Source organism: Hippocampus comes, unplaced genomic scaffold (assembly GCF_001891065.2).
Source record: "Hippocampus comes isolate QL1 unplaced genomic scaffold, H_comes_QL1_v1.1 scaffold68, whole genome shotgun sequence".
Lineage (NCBI taxonomy): Eukaryota > Metazoa > Chordata > Actinopteri > Syngnathiformes > Syngnathidae > Hippocampus > Hippocampus comes.
Genome location: NW_017805625.1, coordinates 5,649,196 through 5,666,053, shown reverse-complemented (window position 1 = coordinate 5,666,053; position 16,858 = coordinate 5,649,196). Strand labels below are relative to the sequence as shown.

Here is a 16,858-nt window from a genome sequence, read left to right as displayed (position 1 = left end):
TGTGTTGTAGTCCCCAAAAAAGACAAAGGTCATTACAATTATCATAAAAGTTGCAATTAAAAAGGGTTTGGTTTTCTATTCTGGCTTTGTCATAGATGACTAACAATGACACACACAGTGTTACAGTACCGGTCGTCTTGAGAGGCGCCACACGCCATGCAAACCGCAGCAAGTCGACGGTGTGCTTCTATTTCATTTAACAGTGGTTTAAAACTTAATACATGAGGAAATTCCTGTCATGCGATGTCACGGAATGCTGTATTGTCGAGTTTGTTGTTTGATCGGCTCCGTCACACCGGGTTAGCGAGCCTTTATCACACAACACTGAAAGGCAAAAGTGAAAAATCACATTCACCGAGCGTGTGGATACATAATAACTCACAACTAGCAACCAGGTCATAATCTTTATTTAAGGTGCTTTGGTTGGACTTTGAACCTTCCACTCCTTCACACAGATGGCCTCAAGATTACTTGGGAGTGCTCTGTGACTTCACCTCCTTGCACTTCGACAGTCTAAGGCACTGGCTCGTGTTGGCATACGTAGCACTCTGAGAGGACAAATTTCAGCATAATAACACGTCACTGCTTTCAATGATAATTGTGGCTTGAAGCAATCCAAAGTGTTGAAAGGTCTGAAAATATACAAAGCCACAGGTACCGAACTGTGAAGATGCAAGAATTGAGTGTAGTTTTGTGCTGTAATATCACCAATCAATGCTAGATGGCAGACATGTCGGAGTTGAGCTTATACTGCCTTCTTTTTACGTGAGCAGGCCTAATATTTTTTTGCAGATTTGGTATGACATGCAGGACAAGCGGGTCAGCATGGCTCCTTGTTAGAGTGGTTGATGGTGGGAATCATGTCAAGTGTCCTTGAGGAAGATACTGAACCTCCAGTCCTCCTGATCCTGTGTCATCATTAGGTGAATGAAGTAACGGTGTAAAGCCATTTGAGTACCCAAGGTAGAAAAGTGCTTTTTCAGAGACAGCCCATTTAGCATCTTACCTCAATAATATTAAAATTTTGAGTGAGTTTATTTTGGTGTGTGTGTGTGTGTGTTGGGGGGGGGGGGTTATACTTAATGCTAGTTTCTTGTTCAGCAGTTTTGTGCCATCCTTGAATTGTAATTTTTCAGCATGCACGATGCGTGTATGTAGTGATACATCGCTTTAAAGACACACTGTATTTGGTTTATGGCGTCCCCTGTCATTCTGGTAGTTCGCTGAATTGTGAGGACAAAATCATACGAGTACAAAAACAATTTCTTCCTGAACTCCGTAACCTTCACGTCAAGCTTGTTGTTTTGCCATCTCGAAACGTGCTGCAAACGGCGTGCTTCCGTGAGAGAGGGCGAGCCAGCCAAACTGCTTCGTGGAAACCCGCTCTGCCTGAAGATCCAGTATCTTGTTGTTCTTCTTGCTTCATAACAGCTCGCTCTCACTCAAACAATATTTCTTTATCTTTTCTCAACTTTAACACAAAATGAAACAGGGGACCGAAATCTGTTAGGGGGCCGAAATATGTTTCCGTATGCCCACACGTTCACTCCAAAAGTGCTCCAGACTAATGGTTAATATTTCACCTCCACAAGGAAGTTATGCTAAAATGCTTCCCTCTCCGCCTGCTCTATTTGTCTTTTTAATCAGAGAAAGAAGAGTCTGTTCAGGCAAACACAACAACAACGAAAGCAAAGCACACACACGAGGACTTTTTTCCTTTTTTTTTAATTGACCCACTTATAAATGATCCCCCAAACATTGAATTACTTGCGAAATAATGAGTCAACTCTCCCCATATTTTTAACTCAATTTATTGACGCGTGAAAAAAACCGACAATAATAAAATGAAGAAAAATATTACATTTAAAATCGCATGAAAAAAATCAGTTACGTGAAATAACAGTAGCGACTATGTCAACGTTCGTACTGATTTTAATGTAATTTGCCACGGTTTGTTTGGTCTGTACAAAAAAAAAATGTCATGGTGTTTCAGATTAAAAAAAAAAAACAAGCATACGTTTTGAGAAACGGCCAGATCTAAAAATATTTGAGCATGTTTGACTCTATTATCATGATGCTTTATGTGATCGTCTATTGTCGTTCATCTTAAACTTAAGATCTCTTTCAAAATTTTGAGACCCTAATAATGTGAGAGTCAGTTTAATGGCCCTTGAATTTGAATCATTCTTCAATCATTTAAAAACGTTACAGTCCAAATTCTTACATATACAGTAATTGTATGCTCTTCATTAGACAGCTAGTATGTATCTTATCTCTTTTTTGCATGAGTAATTGATCCATCATAAGACATACATTTTTTAAAATTCTCGTATTTATTAATTCAGTATTTGAATCTAAATTCAAATCGCCCTAGTAATAATAAGAACATGGAAAAGAGTTATATACAGTACAGCATGTACTTTTATAGCTCAGTGTTATTGTTGTTTTGTTAGACTGCCCTCTAAGGGCAGGAGTCTGTCACAGTAACGAAATGGTGAACAGTACAGAGAGGCACAGAGGGATGTACAGTACGTGCTTGTAGTTTTCCAAAGTGTGATTGCCAAAATATAAACTATACTTCGCTACTCTGCTAAGAATGATGCATGAGGATAACACCAATCAGTCATCAACAATTCAATTGAATCACTCTGCTCCAAGCTCAAATTGCTATCATAAAATCTTTCTCAATTACATCAGCAACGTTTAATCTGTATTTGTCTGTATTTTTTAACATCCTCAATCATTGTACAAGTATAAATAGAAGTGTACTCCTGTACGATCAAATTAAAATGATCTCAAACTGATTTACATGGTGAGGTAATGCCTTGGATGGTGTTCGCACAGTATCATGTGATTAGCATCTCCTTGGCAAAGTTCGCTTGTGCCATGTCATTTATATTTAAACAATGGAGCTGCTGAAATTGTAGTGAGCAGCCAGTCATTTTCCTTTATTGTTTTCCTCTTCTGAAGTTATCACCGCACTTCTATTTGGCACTGGAGGCGTCCTGCGGCGTCATCACAAATACATTTCGCATGATGTCACGTAAGGTGATGGTCGTCAATCTAAATTATGTTTGAATTTGTTACTACAACTTTGCAGTGCACAATTATACCACATTGGAGCTTCCAATGTCTGACAATGTCGGTCAAAGGTGACCATTAATATAATTGTGAAGCCAGTAAAGGATTCTATTGGCTCTCATAAGATGTGTCCCTATAGTGTACATGTCAATTGCACAAGTAACATGGGTCCAAACTGATGAGACTGGTCCTACAGAAAATGGGTTTATTTGTGATACAGCAGGAAGTGATCATCACATACTGTAGATGTCTGGTCTCCATGCATTCAGCACTGAAACATGGTCGTCTATGTGCGTAACTAGAACGGTACAGAATGAATACCAGGGTTCTTCATTTTTTGCATTCGTTTTACTGACGTGGTCACATGTTAATGTTTTTTTTTTTAAATACACCCGCCACCCCATCACCCTAACAAATAAGACCTACCACTAAATATGGATCAAGTATACAGGCAAAACAGAAGCTACAGCAAGACAAACCTTTGCCTAACCATCTCAAACTACAGTGCACAAACCTGTTTTTGACAGCGTAAGAGAAAAAAAAATAATCAATACATTATTCCTGATAAATATTCAGAAGCAAAAAGATCAACTCAATTTTAGCCGCCACTACATATAAGGCCACGAAACCCAAATGATCAAACTTGAACATGGAATAGATGCACAGATACACATAACAGTAGTTAGTTGTCATGTACGGCACAGACAAAATCTTTTTCGGATTACGAAACGAAAGCCTGCTGGTATCAGTCGTTTGCTCGTGCCCACATTTTGATCCGTGTTACCCTGCTTTCTTTCCTGTACTGACACATCAGCTAAATAAATGACTTTGTGTAAAATAAATATACTGTACTTAACTGCCTTTTCTACAGCCACACTTAATATTCACATTCAGTAAACAAAGTTATGAGGTTGCAATGACAGAACCTTTCCCACCAATCAGAACAACGACAAGAACGACGACATGTTTTGATACAAGGAGAGTTTTTCAGCGTTCCCGCCTTGTGCGACGACAATGTATTCATCTTGTACCAGATGGAATACACACAAATCAGAATGGGGAGATGATTAATCAGCAGGTGTAAAGCAGTTTTGAGTATTTATGAGATATCCTTCGATATTCGCTATACTAGTACGCTCTCTGTCCTCACAAGTCAGAAAATTCAGTGCAGTAACTGTGTCTTACTAGTAACGTTTTTTCCACTTTTTTAGCATACTCGTTGGGCACCTTTGGCATACAAGTAGGACAACTACATGTCACTAGTAAGGTAAAACTGCATTAGTTGGTATCTGTACATTATTTGATGAATTTTACAATGTTTTGTGAGTTGAGTGAACTTAAAATGTCAAGGCAACAAACTTCGATAAAATTTGAACTTGGGAAATTCAACAAAATATTTGAAGCTTTGCTAATGTGACAATTGCCTCCCCCGCATTTTCAACAAAGATACAAAAGTTTACACAACTAATTGTCCCTTGTACTGTCCCCTAACTTAAAGATTAAATGTTAATCATCAATGTTAATTTATATTTTAAAGATGTTCCAATGTAAATTACTCTTTGAGTCCCCAAAAATACAAGCTGGATTTCTTTAACAGTGTGGTTATCGCCCAGTTGTCCAGTTACTAGAAATATGTATTTATGCTGCTAGTATACCAAAGTCCTTCTTGTAAGATATCCTTCATTGATCCCCAAAGGGAAATTTCAGCAAAAATAAAAATGAAATTAACATCAATATTATTGGAAATAACTATTTTTCCTTTTTAATAAAATATTCTTCTTTAAAAAAAAAAAATTAAAACCAGTCAGCATACAATAGTGCGGACAAAGTGCGTACTAATACACGAACCTTAAGATGGAATTCAAATAAAATGCTCACACAGCTTCCCAAAGTGGTTTGTCGTTGTCTGACATGGCTCACGGGGAGAGGTGAAACAAGATGACTGAGCATGAGCCTTTGTGAGAAAACAAACACCAGTCAAGCTCTCCGCAGCGGTGGAGTCACATGACCCAATAACCTGACAGTACACTGCACCAAAAGACAAGGAGGTGGAAACACAAAAAGCACAGGCCAGAGCGATTGTTTACGTTTTGTGTGTGTGCGCGTGGTTCAAACTGGGCTCAGACAACGCCACATTGAAAATGAAAGCCTAAAATCTCCTTCAAATTCTTCCACCCCATGCCCGCTGTCCCCAATGAAACGAAAAAAAAAAAAAATTGGACGGTTGTGGCTGGCGTACGTTTACCGCCTTCTACTTCTTGTTCTTGAGCTGATTGGCCAGCCAATCGAGGCCCTCGTAGAGGCCGTCGCCGCTGGTTGCGCAGGTGGCCTGGATGTACCAATTACGGTGGCGCAGGGAGTGTAAACCCAACTTGTCTGTGATCTCGGCGGCATTCATGGCGTTCGGCAAGTCCTGAAAAAGGGAAGATTTTGGAAAGTGGATTATTGTATCCAATAAGCACTCTTAAATTTTACTAGACATTTGAGGACCACTTTCTGGACTTTTGAATTTGGAAATTCCACTAGAGCCATTAGGTATCTCATCTCAATTAGCTCAAATTTAGCGCTCATTATTCTAACTTGGTTCCCAGATTTGACTGAAAGACTGATAACAGCAACATAAACTAGAAGGATGAAATATCTTAATAGTTACTAGACACATTTTTCAGTACACTATCCCAATGTAACCGTTTTACAAACTGACAGAGGTCAGCATCCTACATGGATTAGTTATTATAAATCGATGACTTGTGCTGTTTATCATTTGTTTAGAGGTTATTATAGTGCCCAAGGTTGTTTATTGGCATAACAGAGTTCTACGCATCTACTAGTGCTTTATTTGTATAAATGCATTTTAATAATAATAATTTTATAAGGTACTGTATGATTGCGTAATTTTCCACAAATCATTTCAATTGTGCTGGTGTATGTGAGTGTTTCCTGCCTGCTTATTGGCAAACACGAGGAGCACTGCATCTCTCAGCTCATCCTCAGCCAGCATCCTCATAAGCTCCTCTCGCGCCTCATTAACACGCTCTCTGTCATTGCTGTCCACCACGAAGATTAAACCTGGGGGTGAGGGAGGGTGATAAAAGAGAAAAACATAAATAGATTCAACATTTGGGATCATCCTTACTGCATCTGTTCAGCTCACCCTGTGTGTTTTGAAAGTAGTGTCTCCAAAGGGGGCGAATCTTGTCCTGCCCACCCACATCCCACACGGTGAAGCTGATGTTCTTGTACTCCACTGTCTCCACATTAAAGCCTGAGAACAAAGTGTGCCACATGAGGTCATACAACAAATACTCCGCACACGGTGGGCCGCGTTTAATATTGGACAGCCTGCGCATACCAATGGTTGGGATTGTGGTGACTATTTCCCCCAGTTTGAGCTTGTAGAGGATTGTAGTTTTTCCTGCAGCGTCGAGACCCACCATCAGGATCCTCATCTCTTTCTTCCCGATGAGGCTCTTCAACAAATTCCCAAATATGTTCCCCATGATACAGAGAGGCTTCCAAACGACTCTAGATTATGCAACGTCTCCAGCAAGGGATCCGCTACAAAGGGCTAAATGAGAGAACAAAATGTACATTCACTTACCACAGCATTAGGTACACCTACACAGACTAAAGAGACGTACAAATGGGAATTGAGAGGAGAGTGAGGTAGGCAAAATACAGAGGAACCTCCAGAATTTAACCCAGTCTGTGATGATTTCACTTTTTGCCAAGGTTCCTGGGTCTAATAGTTATAAAAAAAAAACGTTTCACCATGCTGTCAATGGCAAATACAAGTCTGGCAACTCTTGGCCACACACCAAACGATTAAGCACTGCATATTTAGCAGCACTCTACAATGGGAAACCTGCGACCCGAGTTTTGAGGCTTCACAAGTTCACATAAAATATATTGTAATGTATTTTTTTAACACAATAACATGGTGTGTGTGTCAAGGAAAAGCAGTAGTCCATTAAAAAGGAGAATCAGGCGAGAATAAGGAGAGCGTACCAATATAAAGAGAGGCTGTTGGTCAGGATCATAAACCCCATTCACTGCAACTGTGCATTTTGGTGACAGAGACTCTCCACGCTTTGCTTTGTAGGCTAAGGTACATTTGAAATAATATGTATAGGTGTATTGCAAAACACAAAATATATATACTTTATTCTTTATATTGGATTGGTAGGACTTGGTGGCGCTGCCGTGGATACCGGCCAGTTGGATCTAGCTGTCAACTGAAAATGATATCCCAGTGCCTCAGGGCTCAGGTAACGACCATCGTGGCTCACCCGTTTCCTGAGCCCTTAGGCACTGTGAGGCCTTTTTAGTCAACAGTCATTGGTTCGCAAAATTCCTCCTCAAAGGAAAAACAAAAGTTATTTTGAGCTTTGTAGAATTAGCATCCGTTTGGTCAAAATCAATTAATAAGTATTTGATATTTAAATAATAACATTGCACATATTGTACTGAGCAGCACAAATCCTTACTACATTACAGCAAGCTCCATTTCTACGGTGGCATCAAAAACAGAAAAAGTCAAGAAAAAGCAACACAACCTTGTAGAGCTCATCCTGAACATGCATCCATTTTGGTTGAGCTCCAAAACTGTATGACTTCTGGACTGTTCCACTTTGGAGGTTCCTCTGTCTTGTGACTGGAATACCGGCACTGCCCCTGTGGCAGTGTGACTGAAGATTTACGATACTTATCTTTTCAAAGGCATGATTGTTGACACATCTCTTGTATTGAATCTCATTAAATTGTGTAATCGTCAAAAGTGTTTAAACAAATAAAGGACTTTACACTCATCTTTCAAAACATTCCACACACGCAACGAGACACAGGCAAGCTCCACCACTCATCGCCCACAGTGATGGTCATAGTGAGTGGAAGAGAGGACATGTCAGCGCTATAGCTCCAGGCTGCAGAGCAATCTGTTCAGAAGCTTCTTTCTATTTTATCCTCCCTCAAACATTAGCCTGAATGAATGCCCTCATAAACCAACGCTGAGTGTCCTAAATTCTCAGGGCTGCCTTGAAAACCTAACATTTTAAAAGGCCCATTTGAGCCACAATACAAACTAAAACAGCTTCTTTGGACTTGGACTGAGGCTGTTCCTCAAAAACATAGCCAGTGCGAACAACACAACTGAAAATAAATATTCAACAAGCAAGTATGTGTTGATTTCATCATACTTTGTAGGTATTTTTGAAATTTGTACTGGCACAGTCGAGCCAGTGTCAGACAACTTCAGGTGGTCCAACACAGTCACATAGTAGCCCCAGGCCACTGTTAATGTATAACCCTGCAATGAACAAGTTAGAGCAGTGATTCTAAAAGTGTAGTATGTGTACTACTAATGGTACGTTGGCTGCCTCGAGTGTTTAGAACTGGGCGATATGACGATAAATATCACAACGATCATGTCACCTTTTTACTACCGTGTCTATCATCATTAGCTATCTGCAGCAAACGGCGTGGAATGAAAACATCAGAGGAAGCTTGATTTGATGGGCAAAATTTAGGAATCTAATGCCACACAGATGTCTCCAGGTGTCAGACTGAAGAACAATACAGGGAAGTTGATTAGATATGAACTAACACCAACAAAAATCATAATTACATTATTGATTTGCTTTGACAAAACAGCCCTGAGTTTTGACTTTGACTTTTGAGATGTGGAAAATAAATGTTCTGAAAAATCACATTACGGTTGAGCTCATCTTTTTAAACAATTGTACTTTTTATTTAATCAATTTCTGTCATAAACATTGTCATGCCTCTTATTTTGAATGATATTTGTGAAAAAAAATATGCAGGATACTTTGCTTCTTGTTTACATTTGATCATTTTTTTCATCGCGGCACTACTGGATGCATTTCTCATTTGATACAGGTCTATTTAATGTCTCTTAAAAATAAAATGAGTAAAGGTAGGCAGTCATAGAATTCTGGTATATTGTTATCATGATATGAACTGGCCTATAACATGATATAAGATTTTTTTTCCATATCGCCAATGGCACATGAAAAAATCATGCAACGAAGTAAAGTTCAGTTGGACTTAACTTTTTAGTACAACACATTTAAATGTAATATTTAAGAACCGAATAATTATTTACACAGTTTTATATTATTATTAATATAACTTTAAGTACAGTGTTAATGTCCAAATTGTGCATAATGTAAAAGTGTCTTAATGATTTTACATGTACTTTTCAGGATTAATATCTCTGTTTTTGATGTATGAGACCTGAGTATTATTTAGGTGGTATGAAAGAAGTTCGAGACCCACTGATTTTGTGCATTCAATGAGCCTTACATGCAAGTTTTTAGAATGTGGGTGGAAGCCAGAATACTTGAAGAAAGTCCAAACAAGCACGGGAAGAATGAGATTTGAACCCCAAACCTTAGAACTGTGAGGCATAGGTGCTAACAACTTTTGCACCAATATCTTTCTGAAATTTCCTATCTTTATGTCATTCATTTGCATGTTAAAATAGGTAGCACACTAAACAATAACCTTACAGGAAAAATAAAACGATATGCATAGAAATAAATTAGAAGTTGACCATTGACACCCCTGTCCATGGTCCTGAAGGGGCACATTTACTCCAAGATGGAATGTGTTGTTTTAGGTTAAAATAATTGTTTAATCTTAAACACACACACACACACACACACACACACACACACACACACACACACACCAGGTGGTTGCCACCAGCGCCTGAGTAAGCCAGGGGGTCACATGATAGGAATGCGGCCAGGGTGACCCACGTTAGCTACGTTAGCCGCCGATGCTACCATCGTTAACATTCCTGCTAACTTGTCGCAAATTAACCCGTTGACGTTGCTCCCTCTTGTACCGACGCTGGACCGAGCAAGTCGCCGCTTATTTCGCCATCTCCACAAGAACACGTCCAAATTATGCGCCGTATTAGACGACGATAAATCAAGTTGATTGCCGTTTTTATAGCAAATGATGAGATGTGTTGGTGCTAGCAAGTGTTTCTTTCCACCCCACCCCTCCATTCATCCGCTCTCATCTCATCCACCTCCTCCGCTCCGCGGGCATCCTGCTGTCACAAGGCCATTACAGCGACTCCATTCCGGCCAAGAGTGACGCCGAATAAACTCTACACACCGGCTACGCGACACGAGGACAAATAATCAACAGCTGGGACTTACTTTGCCGGATTTTAATAATCGTCGATGGGTGCCAGTTAGGGTAGTCACTACTTACCTAGCTCGCTTTGATGTCTCGCGAGATTTGCTCAAGAGCAGCGGTCTAATGAGACAGGATCTCGCGAGAACTTGTGTGACTCAACTGACGGTGGCGAGCCCCCAAAAGATGCCAAAGCTCATGATTAAAACGAGGCCAACGAACTAGCGCTGTGTTATATTTCAGCTCATTTCACGATGTGTTTTCATCGAATTTTGTACATTCATTTGTGGTTCACAGGTAATACTAGTTGTTTCGGCGAAATTTGCTTGTGCCCTCATGAAAACCTTGCAGTGATTACAATTAAACAAATACAAACACCATTAATTTCCTACGAATGTCATGCCCACCTGCAATGGGAACATGTCTTTTTAAAATATAAAACAATGCAAGTCGCAGATACCACCACATGAATATTTTGGGAAAGAATGTTTTATACATTGAATGGAAATTGTAAGTACTTTGTATTATATTCAGAGTCACCAACCTTTTAAAACGGAGAGGTACTTATTGTGTACTGATTAATTCCGTGTTATGCGCACCTCTAAAATTACAAATTTGCTTAATTTGCCTTTCATGATGTTATTAATCATGAATTATATTTATTCATGTGAAGTCTCATATGTTAATTATCATTCACAATAATTGAGAAACAGATAAATATCTCTATGTAATATATCGATGTATCTTCGGGCAGGAGGCGGAGTACACCCTGAACTGGTTGCCAGCCAATCGCAGGGCAAACGAAAAAAATGGTTAATAGGTAATCAGAACTGTCCACTTTCAGAAAAGGACATGCTCGTGCTGCCCCCTGCTGGCATCTTTGTTTGAAAATGTTTTAGTATGTTAGACCGTTGTGACTAAAGTACATTTGAGCTTATAGTAAATGTATTGTTATTCTTGGGGAAATATGTAATTTTAGCTGAATAGCAGTTTTAGCAAAAGTATTGTTGTTTATTTGTCTTTTATTGCTATTCTTTTTGGTGACAGTTACCATCTGTTCAGCTCTGCATACGAAAAACATAGCCTTCCTTTTAGCCCTGGCATATTTATTTGAACGTTCTTTATGTACTGTCCTTAATATAACAAATAAATAAATAAACGCAAAGTGGAGTTATCCCACTCTGGCGTCTTCATTCTCGACTGACCCAAGCATTTATGTTAAATGTATAGCAAAGCACGGTGGTTGAGAGAGGCTACGTGGCAGGCCTCAAACACCACAGCGCCCCCAGCGTACCTGAGGAGCATCGCGTCCTCAGCTAATGTGCAGATGTGTGATGTTAGCGGAAGGTCTGAGGCGGGCTCGTCCCATTGAGCCAAGCGTCGCGGGGCCAACGTCCACGAGCAGCTGGGGTTGATCTCTGCACGCTTTTTAACACATCAACAGCGGAAGCACGGGCACTTTTCACCTGAGGGCCCAGTCAGACGAATTCGCTCGCGGATTCCACGGAAATAGCTTTTTTACGTCTGATTTTTTTCCCCACCCCGCAGAAGTTCACAATGCAGGGCAGCTTTGTTTTGCTGCTGCTTGCAGCTTTCACATTCACGGGGGGACTTGTGCAGGGCGACGAAAATGCAGCCGAGGAGGTACAGGTGGAGACCTTGGTGAGTGGAAAGCTATTATGCTCCATGCAACATTAACGATGCGTTGAACAAAATCAATACTAACGGTCAACTATTTTGCCCCAAGCTGAAACCCGAAACTTGCTCCGTACTCTCCACAATGGGAGACACGTTGCAGATCCACTATACGGTAAGACAATCAAAAGCACTACACGATTCATAATCAACACCATTCTAGCCAAATATACTGTCTACCGTGTATTTGGTGCGTCAACCAAGCCTCGTCAACGCGATGGCGGTCGACTGCTGTTGTGTGGCGTGAGAGTGTGGTGGCCCTAGTGTGCAACACGTCAGCAATAACACGAGAGCAGCTCATCCACGCGTTCAGCTTGCCAGGCTGGATCTCTGACTGCTCTGCTGCACACACACACACACACACACACACACACACAAACCTGACACGCACACTTAATGTTAATGGCACCATTACACTAATACATTCAACAATACGTTATGTCGATGTCCATCAATCATCAGATTGCATTCATTCATTCTCATTCATTCTCTATACAGACTGGTGAATCAGTTTAGAGATTTCCCAGTGCAGTGTTTCCTTCCTAACATTTTGACAGCCATTCACGCCTAACGATAATGTTAAATTACGAACGTCCGTTATCTTACTACTAACAGAAAATGGGAAATCTCATATGGAGCTGACAAAACTAGTATCGATAATATAGTAGTTATAAACCTTCAAACATCTTACAATTGATTACGAACAGTAGAAAGACCTGCAAACAGCACATACCATGCTCGTATAAATATATTCTTTATCCTCTCCAAAAAAACAAAAACAATTGCATTACTGCAGTTTATTAATGGTTAATAGGTAATCAGAACTGTCCACTTTCAGAAAAGGACATGCTCGTGCTGCCCCCTGCTGGCATCTTTGTTTGAAAATGTTTTAGTATGTTAGACCGTTGTGACTAAAGTACATTTGAGCTTATAGTAAATGTATTGTTATTCTTGGGGAAATATGTAATTTTAGCTGAATAGCAGTTTTAGCAAAAGTATTGTTGTTTATTTGTCTTTTATTGCTATTCTTTTTGGTGACAGTTACCATCTGTTCAGCTCTGCATACGAAAAACATAGCCTTCCTTTTAGCCCTGGCATATTTATTTGAACGTTCTTTATGTACTGTCCTTAATATAACAAATAAATAAATAAACGCAAAGTGGAGTTATCCCACTCTGGCGTCTTCATTCTCGACTGACCCAAGCATTTATGTTAAATGTATAGCAAAGCACGGTGGTTGAGAGAGGCTACGTGGCAGGCCTCAAACACCACAGCGCCCCCAGCGTACCTGAGGAGCATCGCGTCCTCAGCTAATGTGCAGATGTGTGATGTTAGCGGAAGGTCTGAGGCGGGCTCGTCCCATTGAGCCAAGCGTCGCGGGGCCAACGTCCACGAGCAGCTGGGGTTGATCTCTGCACGCTTTTTAACACATCAACAGCGGAAGCACGGGCACTTTTCACCTGAGGGCCCAGTCAGACGAATTCGCTCGCGGATTCCACGGAAATAGCTTTTTTACGTCTGCTTTTTTTCCCCACCCCGCAGAAGTTCACAATGCAGGGCAGCTTTGTTTTGCTGCTGCTTGCAGCTTTCACATTCACGGGGGGACTTGTGCAGGGCGACGAAAATGCAGCCGAGGAGGTACAGGTGGAGACCTTGGTGAGTGGAAAGCTATTATGCTCCATGCAACATTAACGATGCGTTGAACAAAATCAATACTAACGGTCAACTATTTTGCCCCAAGCTGAAACCCGAAACTTGCTCCGTACTCTCCACAATGGGAGACACGTTGCAGATCCACTATACGGTAAGACAATCAAAAGCACTACACGATTCATAATCAACACCATTCTAGCCAAATATACTGTCTACCGTGTATTTGGTGCGTCAACCAAGCCTCGTCAACGCGATGGCGGTCGACTGCTGTTGTGTGGCGTGAGAGTGTGGTGGCCCTAGTGTGCAACACGTCAGCAATAACACGAGAGCAGCTCATCCACGCGTTCAGCTTGCCAGGCTGGATCTCTGACTGCTCTGCTGCACACACACACACACACACACACACACACACACACACACACACACACACACACACACACACAAACCTGACACGCACACTTAATGTTAATGGCACCATTACACTAATACATTCAACAATACGTTATGTCGATGTCCATCAATCATCAGATTGCATTCATTCATTCTCATTCATTCTCTATACAGACTGGTGAATCAGTTTAGAGATTTCCCAGTGCAGTGTTTCCTTCCTAACATTTTGACAGCCATTCACGCCTAACGATAATGTTAAATTACGAACGTCCGTTATCTTACTACTAACAGAAAATGGGAAATCTCATATGGAGCTGACAAAACTAGTATCGATAATATAGTAGTTATAAACCTTCAAACATCTTACAATTGATTACGAACAGTAGAAAGACCTGCAAACAGCACATACCATGCTCGTATAAATATATTCTTTATCCTCTCCAAAAAAACAAAAACAATTGCATTACTGCAGTTTATTTGAAATGTTTTTTTGTGTTTCATCATCAAACCGACCTGTAGTATGTTTCTATGTATTATATCTCCCCCTAGTGGCTAAAGCGTGCAATCCAGAAGGAGGATAACAATGAACGAACACCATTTTGTTGGTGTTTTGGGGTGGCTGAAATGGATAAATGGCATTTCCATTCATTTCAATGGGGAAAGATGATTTTAGATAAATGTGTTTTTAGTAACGAGAGTGGTCACAAAACAAAAGCATCACTGTACTGTATTTGTAACTGTTGGCCTCCACTCTAGACACTGTATCCACAATTATCCATCCATGTGGAGCCACCATGATATTCTGTAATAATGTAACCAGCACGGTAGCTTGATAACAACATGTGTCAGCGTTCACAGCGAAGTGGGGAAATATTTTCCTACAGGGGCCGTTTTAGCTCTTCCCGTGGGTCAGGGCCATACTAAAGTTATATACTACTATATATTATGGAACATCCGTGGGTTAAAATTTTGTTTTTTTTCCTAAAACATTCCACTGAGATTTGTTTTTAAAATGTCATTAAAAATTACCGATCAAATGCACCACTGTTGTCAAGGAAATTGCCCCGAGGTAGTAATCATGAAGCGGTAACAATGTTGTACTTCTGCTTACCAGGGTAAACTGATGGATGGCAAAGTCATCGACTCCTCGCTGTCCCGGGACCCTCTTGTTGTTGAGTTGGGGAAGAGGACTGTCATTTCTGGTGGGTTGAGAGCTAAATTAATTGATTTGGGTGTATTAAAACACATTTTTTTAGGAAATGAATATACTCACTTTGGGGAGTAACTTTGCCTTTTGTTTGTTATTTCCTCTCAGGTCTGGAACAAAGCTTGATCGGCGTGTGCGAAGGGTTCGTAAAAAAAAAAAAAAAAAAATAGCAATAAAGTTGTGCTGAAAACTTAATAATGTTCAGATGCCCTAATGATGGACTCTGTAAAGTACATACTTAGTTTATACTTATTTTGTTGCTTTGCCACTCTCCTCCAGGCAAAAAATCAAAGCCACAATTCCATCTCACCTTGCCTATGGGAAAAAAGGTTACCCTCCTACGATTCCAGGTAGAGAACACAAAACACATGCATTTTTGTCAATGTTATTCTGTACAATGCTTGATGTGTTGTTTTGTAAAAAGAAAGTTGTTTTTCATGTGTTTGGGGATTATGTGAGGCTTTTCAGAGGCACATTTTTGGTTTATTGTTAGCACACTCTGATTGCTCTAATCCCATCATTTGAAACATGCATCTAGGAACAATGTTGCTCTCAATGTGCCCTATAGGCGACGCTTCCCTCGAGTTTGAGGTGGAGGTGATCTCGCTGACACAGCAAACGCCTTGGCAGAAGATGGTGAACGACGTTTTCCCCCTTGTGTGTTTGGCGTTGGTGCCCACTTTGCTCGGCTTAGTGGGACTCTACCTCTACAACAAGGCCAAAGACCCAAAACCCAGCAAAAAGAAGGCCAAAGACAAGAAGAGCAAGAAGAAATAAGAATGGGAAAATGAACTATTTAAATAAAAAAATTTAAAAATGTGTTATTTGTGTTGATTTTGTAAAACATGCCTTTGTTGTAAATTTATACCCGGAATTGACATCTCTTCCATTTAATGGGTGTTGATTGTTCAGTAAGTAGCTTCGGTGACACTGATGTTTACACTGCCTGTAGATGTTGCATCTCTGACAGATTTTCAGCCTCCGTGAGTTTGAATATACTGTGTAACGCACCCAAATTACAAAGGGCACATCTCTCAATCCAAGAATTATTGTTGTGTTTTTGGATTGCATGTTTTGAGTAAGAATCTGTCATATTGGTTGATGATTTGTACGCACACAATATACAATTAGGCATTTTTTTTAGACATCGTGTTTTACACTATCCCTTTCAGCTTCACATTTTAAGAGTTGTGTCAGCAAAACAATTATCACATGGGGAAAATTAAATCTTTGTTCTTATGAATCCCTCCAGTGTGGCTGTCTTGGTCTTTATTATTTGTTTTGATTTTAAGATGTTAATCACATCCTTCAAAGGTGAAAAAAATGATACAGTACGATTGAAGAGCTTTTTCATTGTTTAAACTCGTGGTCTGGTTGATATACTGTACATTCAATTGTCATACAGTAATTGACGCAAGGCCATGCAGTACAGAAATATAAAATCAATCTGACATCTCTGCTGTTATTATATTATGTATTAAAAGAGAATTATTTACTAAATAATACTTTTCATAAAGCGGTTATGCTGGACTACAGCACTATTTTTTCTCGAGTTGATAACTGGAATAATTCAACTACCCGTAGCGACACGCATGCGTACACCGGTAATATCCTTCCGCGACAATAAATTGGTCATTTCATTTTAAACTTAACATAAAATCAAAT

The 16,858-nt window shown here is 40.1% G+C and overlaps 2 protein-coding genes across 6 annotated transcripts; one reads left to right on the top strand and one right to left on the bottom strand.

The window, feature by feature from the left end:
• Positions 1 to 3,269: 3,269 nt before the first annotated feature.
• On the bottom strand, positions 3,270 to 10,373 carry arf3b (ADP-ribosylation factor 3b). 2 transcript variants are annotated; one of them, XM_019880852.1, is made up of 5 exons: positions 10,327 to 10,373; positions 6,434 to 6,649; positions 6,236 to 6,346; positions 6,026 to 6,150; positions 3,270 to 5,494 (listed from the first exon to the last, which is right to left on the bottom strand). In XM_019880852.1, the coding sequence occupies exons 2-5, from the start codon at positions 6,579 to 6,581 to the stop codon at positions 5,333 to 5,335; spliced, it is 546 nt and encodes a 181-aa protein (XP_019736411.1). In that variant the 5' UTR covers positions 6,582 to 6,649; positions 10,327 to 10,373; the 3' UTR covers positions 3,270 to 5,332. The 2 variants fall into 2 exon arrangements, with proteins under 2 accessions (XP_019736411.1, XP_019736409.1); XM_019880850.1 differs by having other exon boundaries at positions 10,272 to 10,364.
• Positions 10,374 to 11,556: 1,183 nt separating this feature from the next.
• On the top strand, positions 11,557 to 16,444 carry fkbp11 (FKBP prolyl isomerase 11). 4 transcript variants are annotated; one of them, XM_019881422.1, is made up of 7 exons: positions 11,557 to 11,703; positions 11,797 to 11,910; positions 13,685 to 13,747; positions 15,101 to 15,188; positions 15,302 to 15,335; positions 15,473 to 15,543; positions 15,762 to 16,444. In XM_019881422.1, exons 2-7 carry the CDS (start codon positions 11,806 to 11,808, stop codon positions 15,968 to 15,970), a joined length of 570 nt encoding a protein of 189 aa, XP_019736981.1. In that variant the 5' UTR covers positions 11,557 to 11,703; positions 11,797 to 11,805; the 3' UTR covers positions 15,971 to 16,444. The 4 variants fall into 4 exon arrangements, with proteins under 4 accessions (XP_019736981.1, XP_019736980.1, XP_019736979.1 ...); XM_019881421.1 differs by lacking the exon at positions 13,685 to 13,747 and adding an exon at positions 11,996 to 12,058 and having other exon boundaries at positions 11,558 to 11,703; XM_019881420.1 differs by lacking the exons at positions 11,557 to 11,703; positions 11,797 to 11,910 and adding exons at positions 13,246 to 13,392; positions 13,486 to 13,599.
• Positions 16,445 to 16,858: the final 414 nt, after the last annotated feature.

Coding starts and splice junctions, on each gene's coding strand:
- fkbp11 (XM_019881422.1), top strand. CDS start 11,806: ATGCAGGGCAGCTTTGTTTTGCTGCTGCTTGCAGCTTTCACATTCACG. Junction 13,748..15,100: donor CGTTGCAGATCCACTATACG/GTAAGACAATCA, acceptor TCTGCTTACCAG/GGTAAACTGATGGATGGCAA. Junction 15,336..15,472: donor TTGATCGGCGTGTGCGAAGG/GTTCGTAAAAAA, acceptor ACTCTCCTCCAG/GCAAAAAATCAAAGCCACAA.
- arf3b (XM_019880852.1), bottom strand. CDS start 6,581: ATGGGGAACATATTTGGGAATTTGTTGAAGAGCCTCATCGGGAAGAAA. Junction 6,347..6,433: donor CACCACAATCCCAACCATTG/GTATGCGCAGGC, acceptor CTTTGTTCTCAG/GCTTTAATGTGGAGACAGTG. Junction 5,495..6,025: donor TCGTGTTTGCCAATAAGCAG/GCAGGAAACACT, acceptor TCCCTTTTTCAG/GACTTGCCGAACGCCATGAA.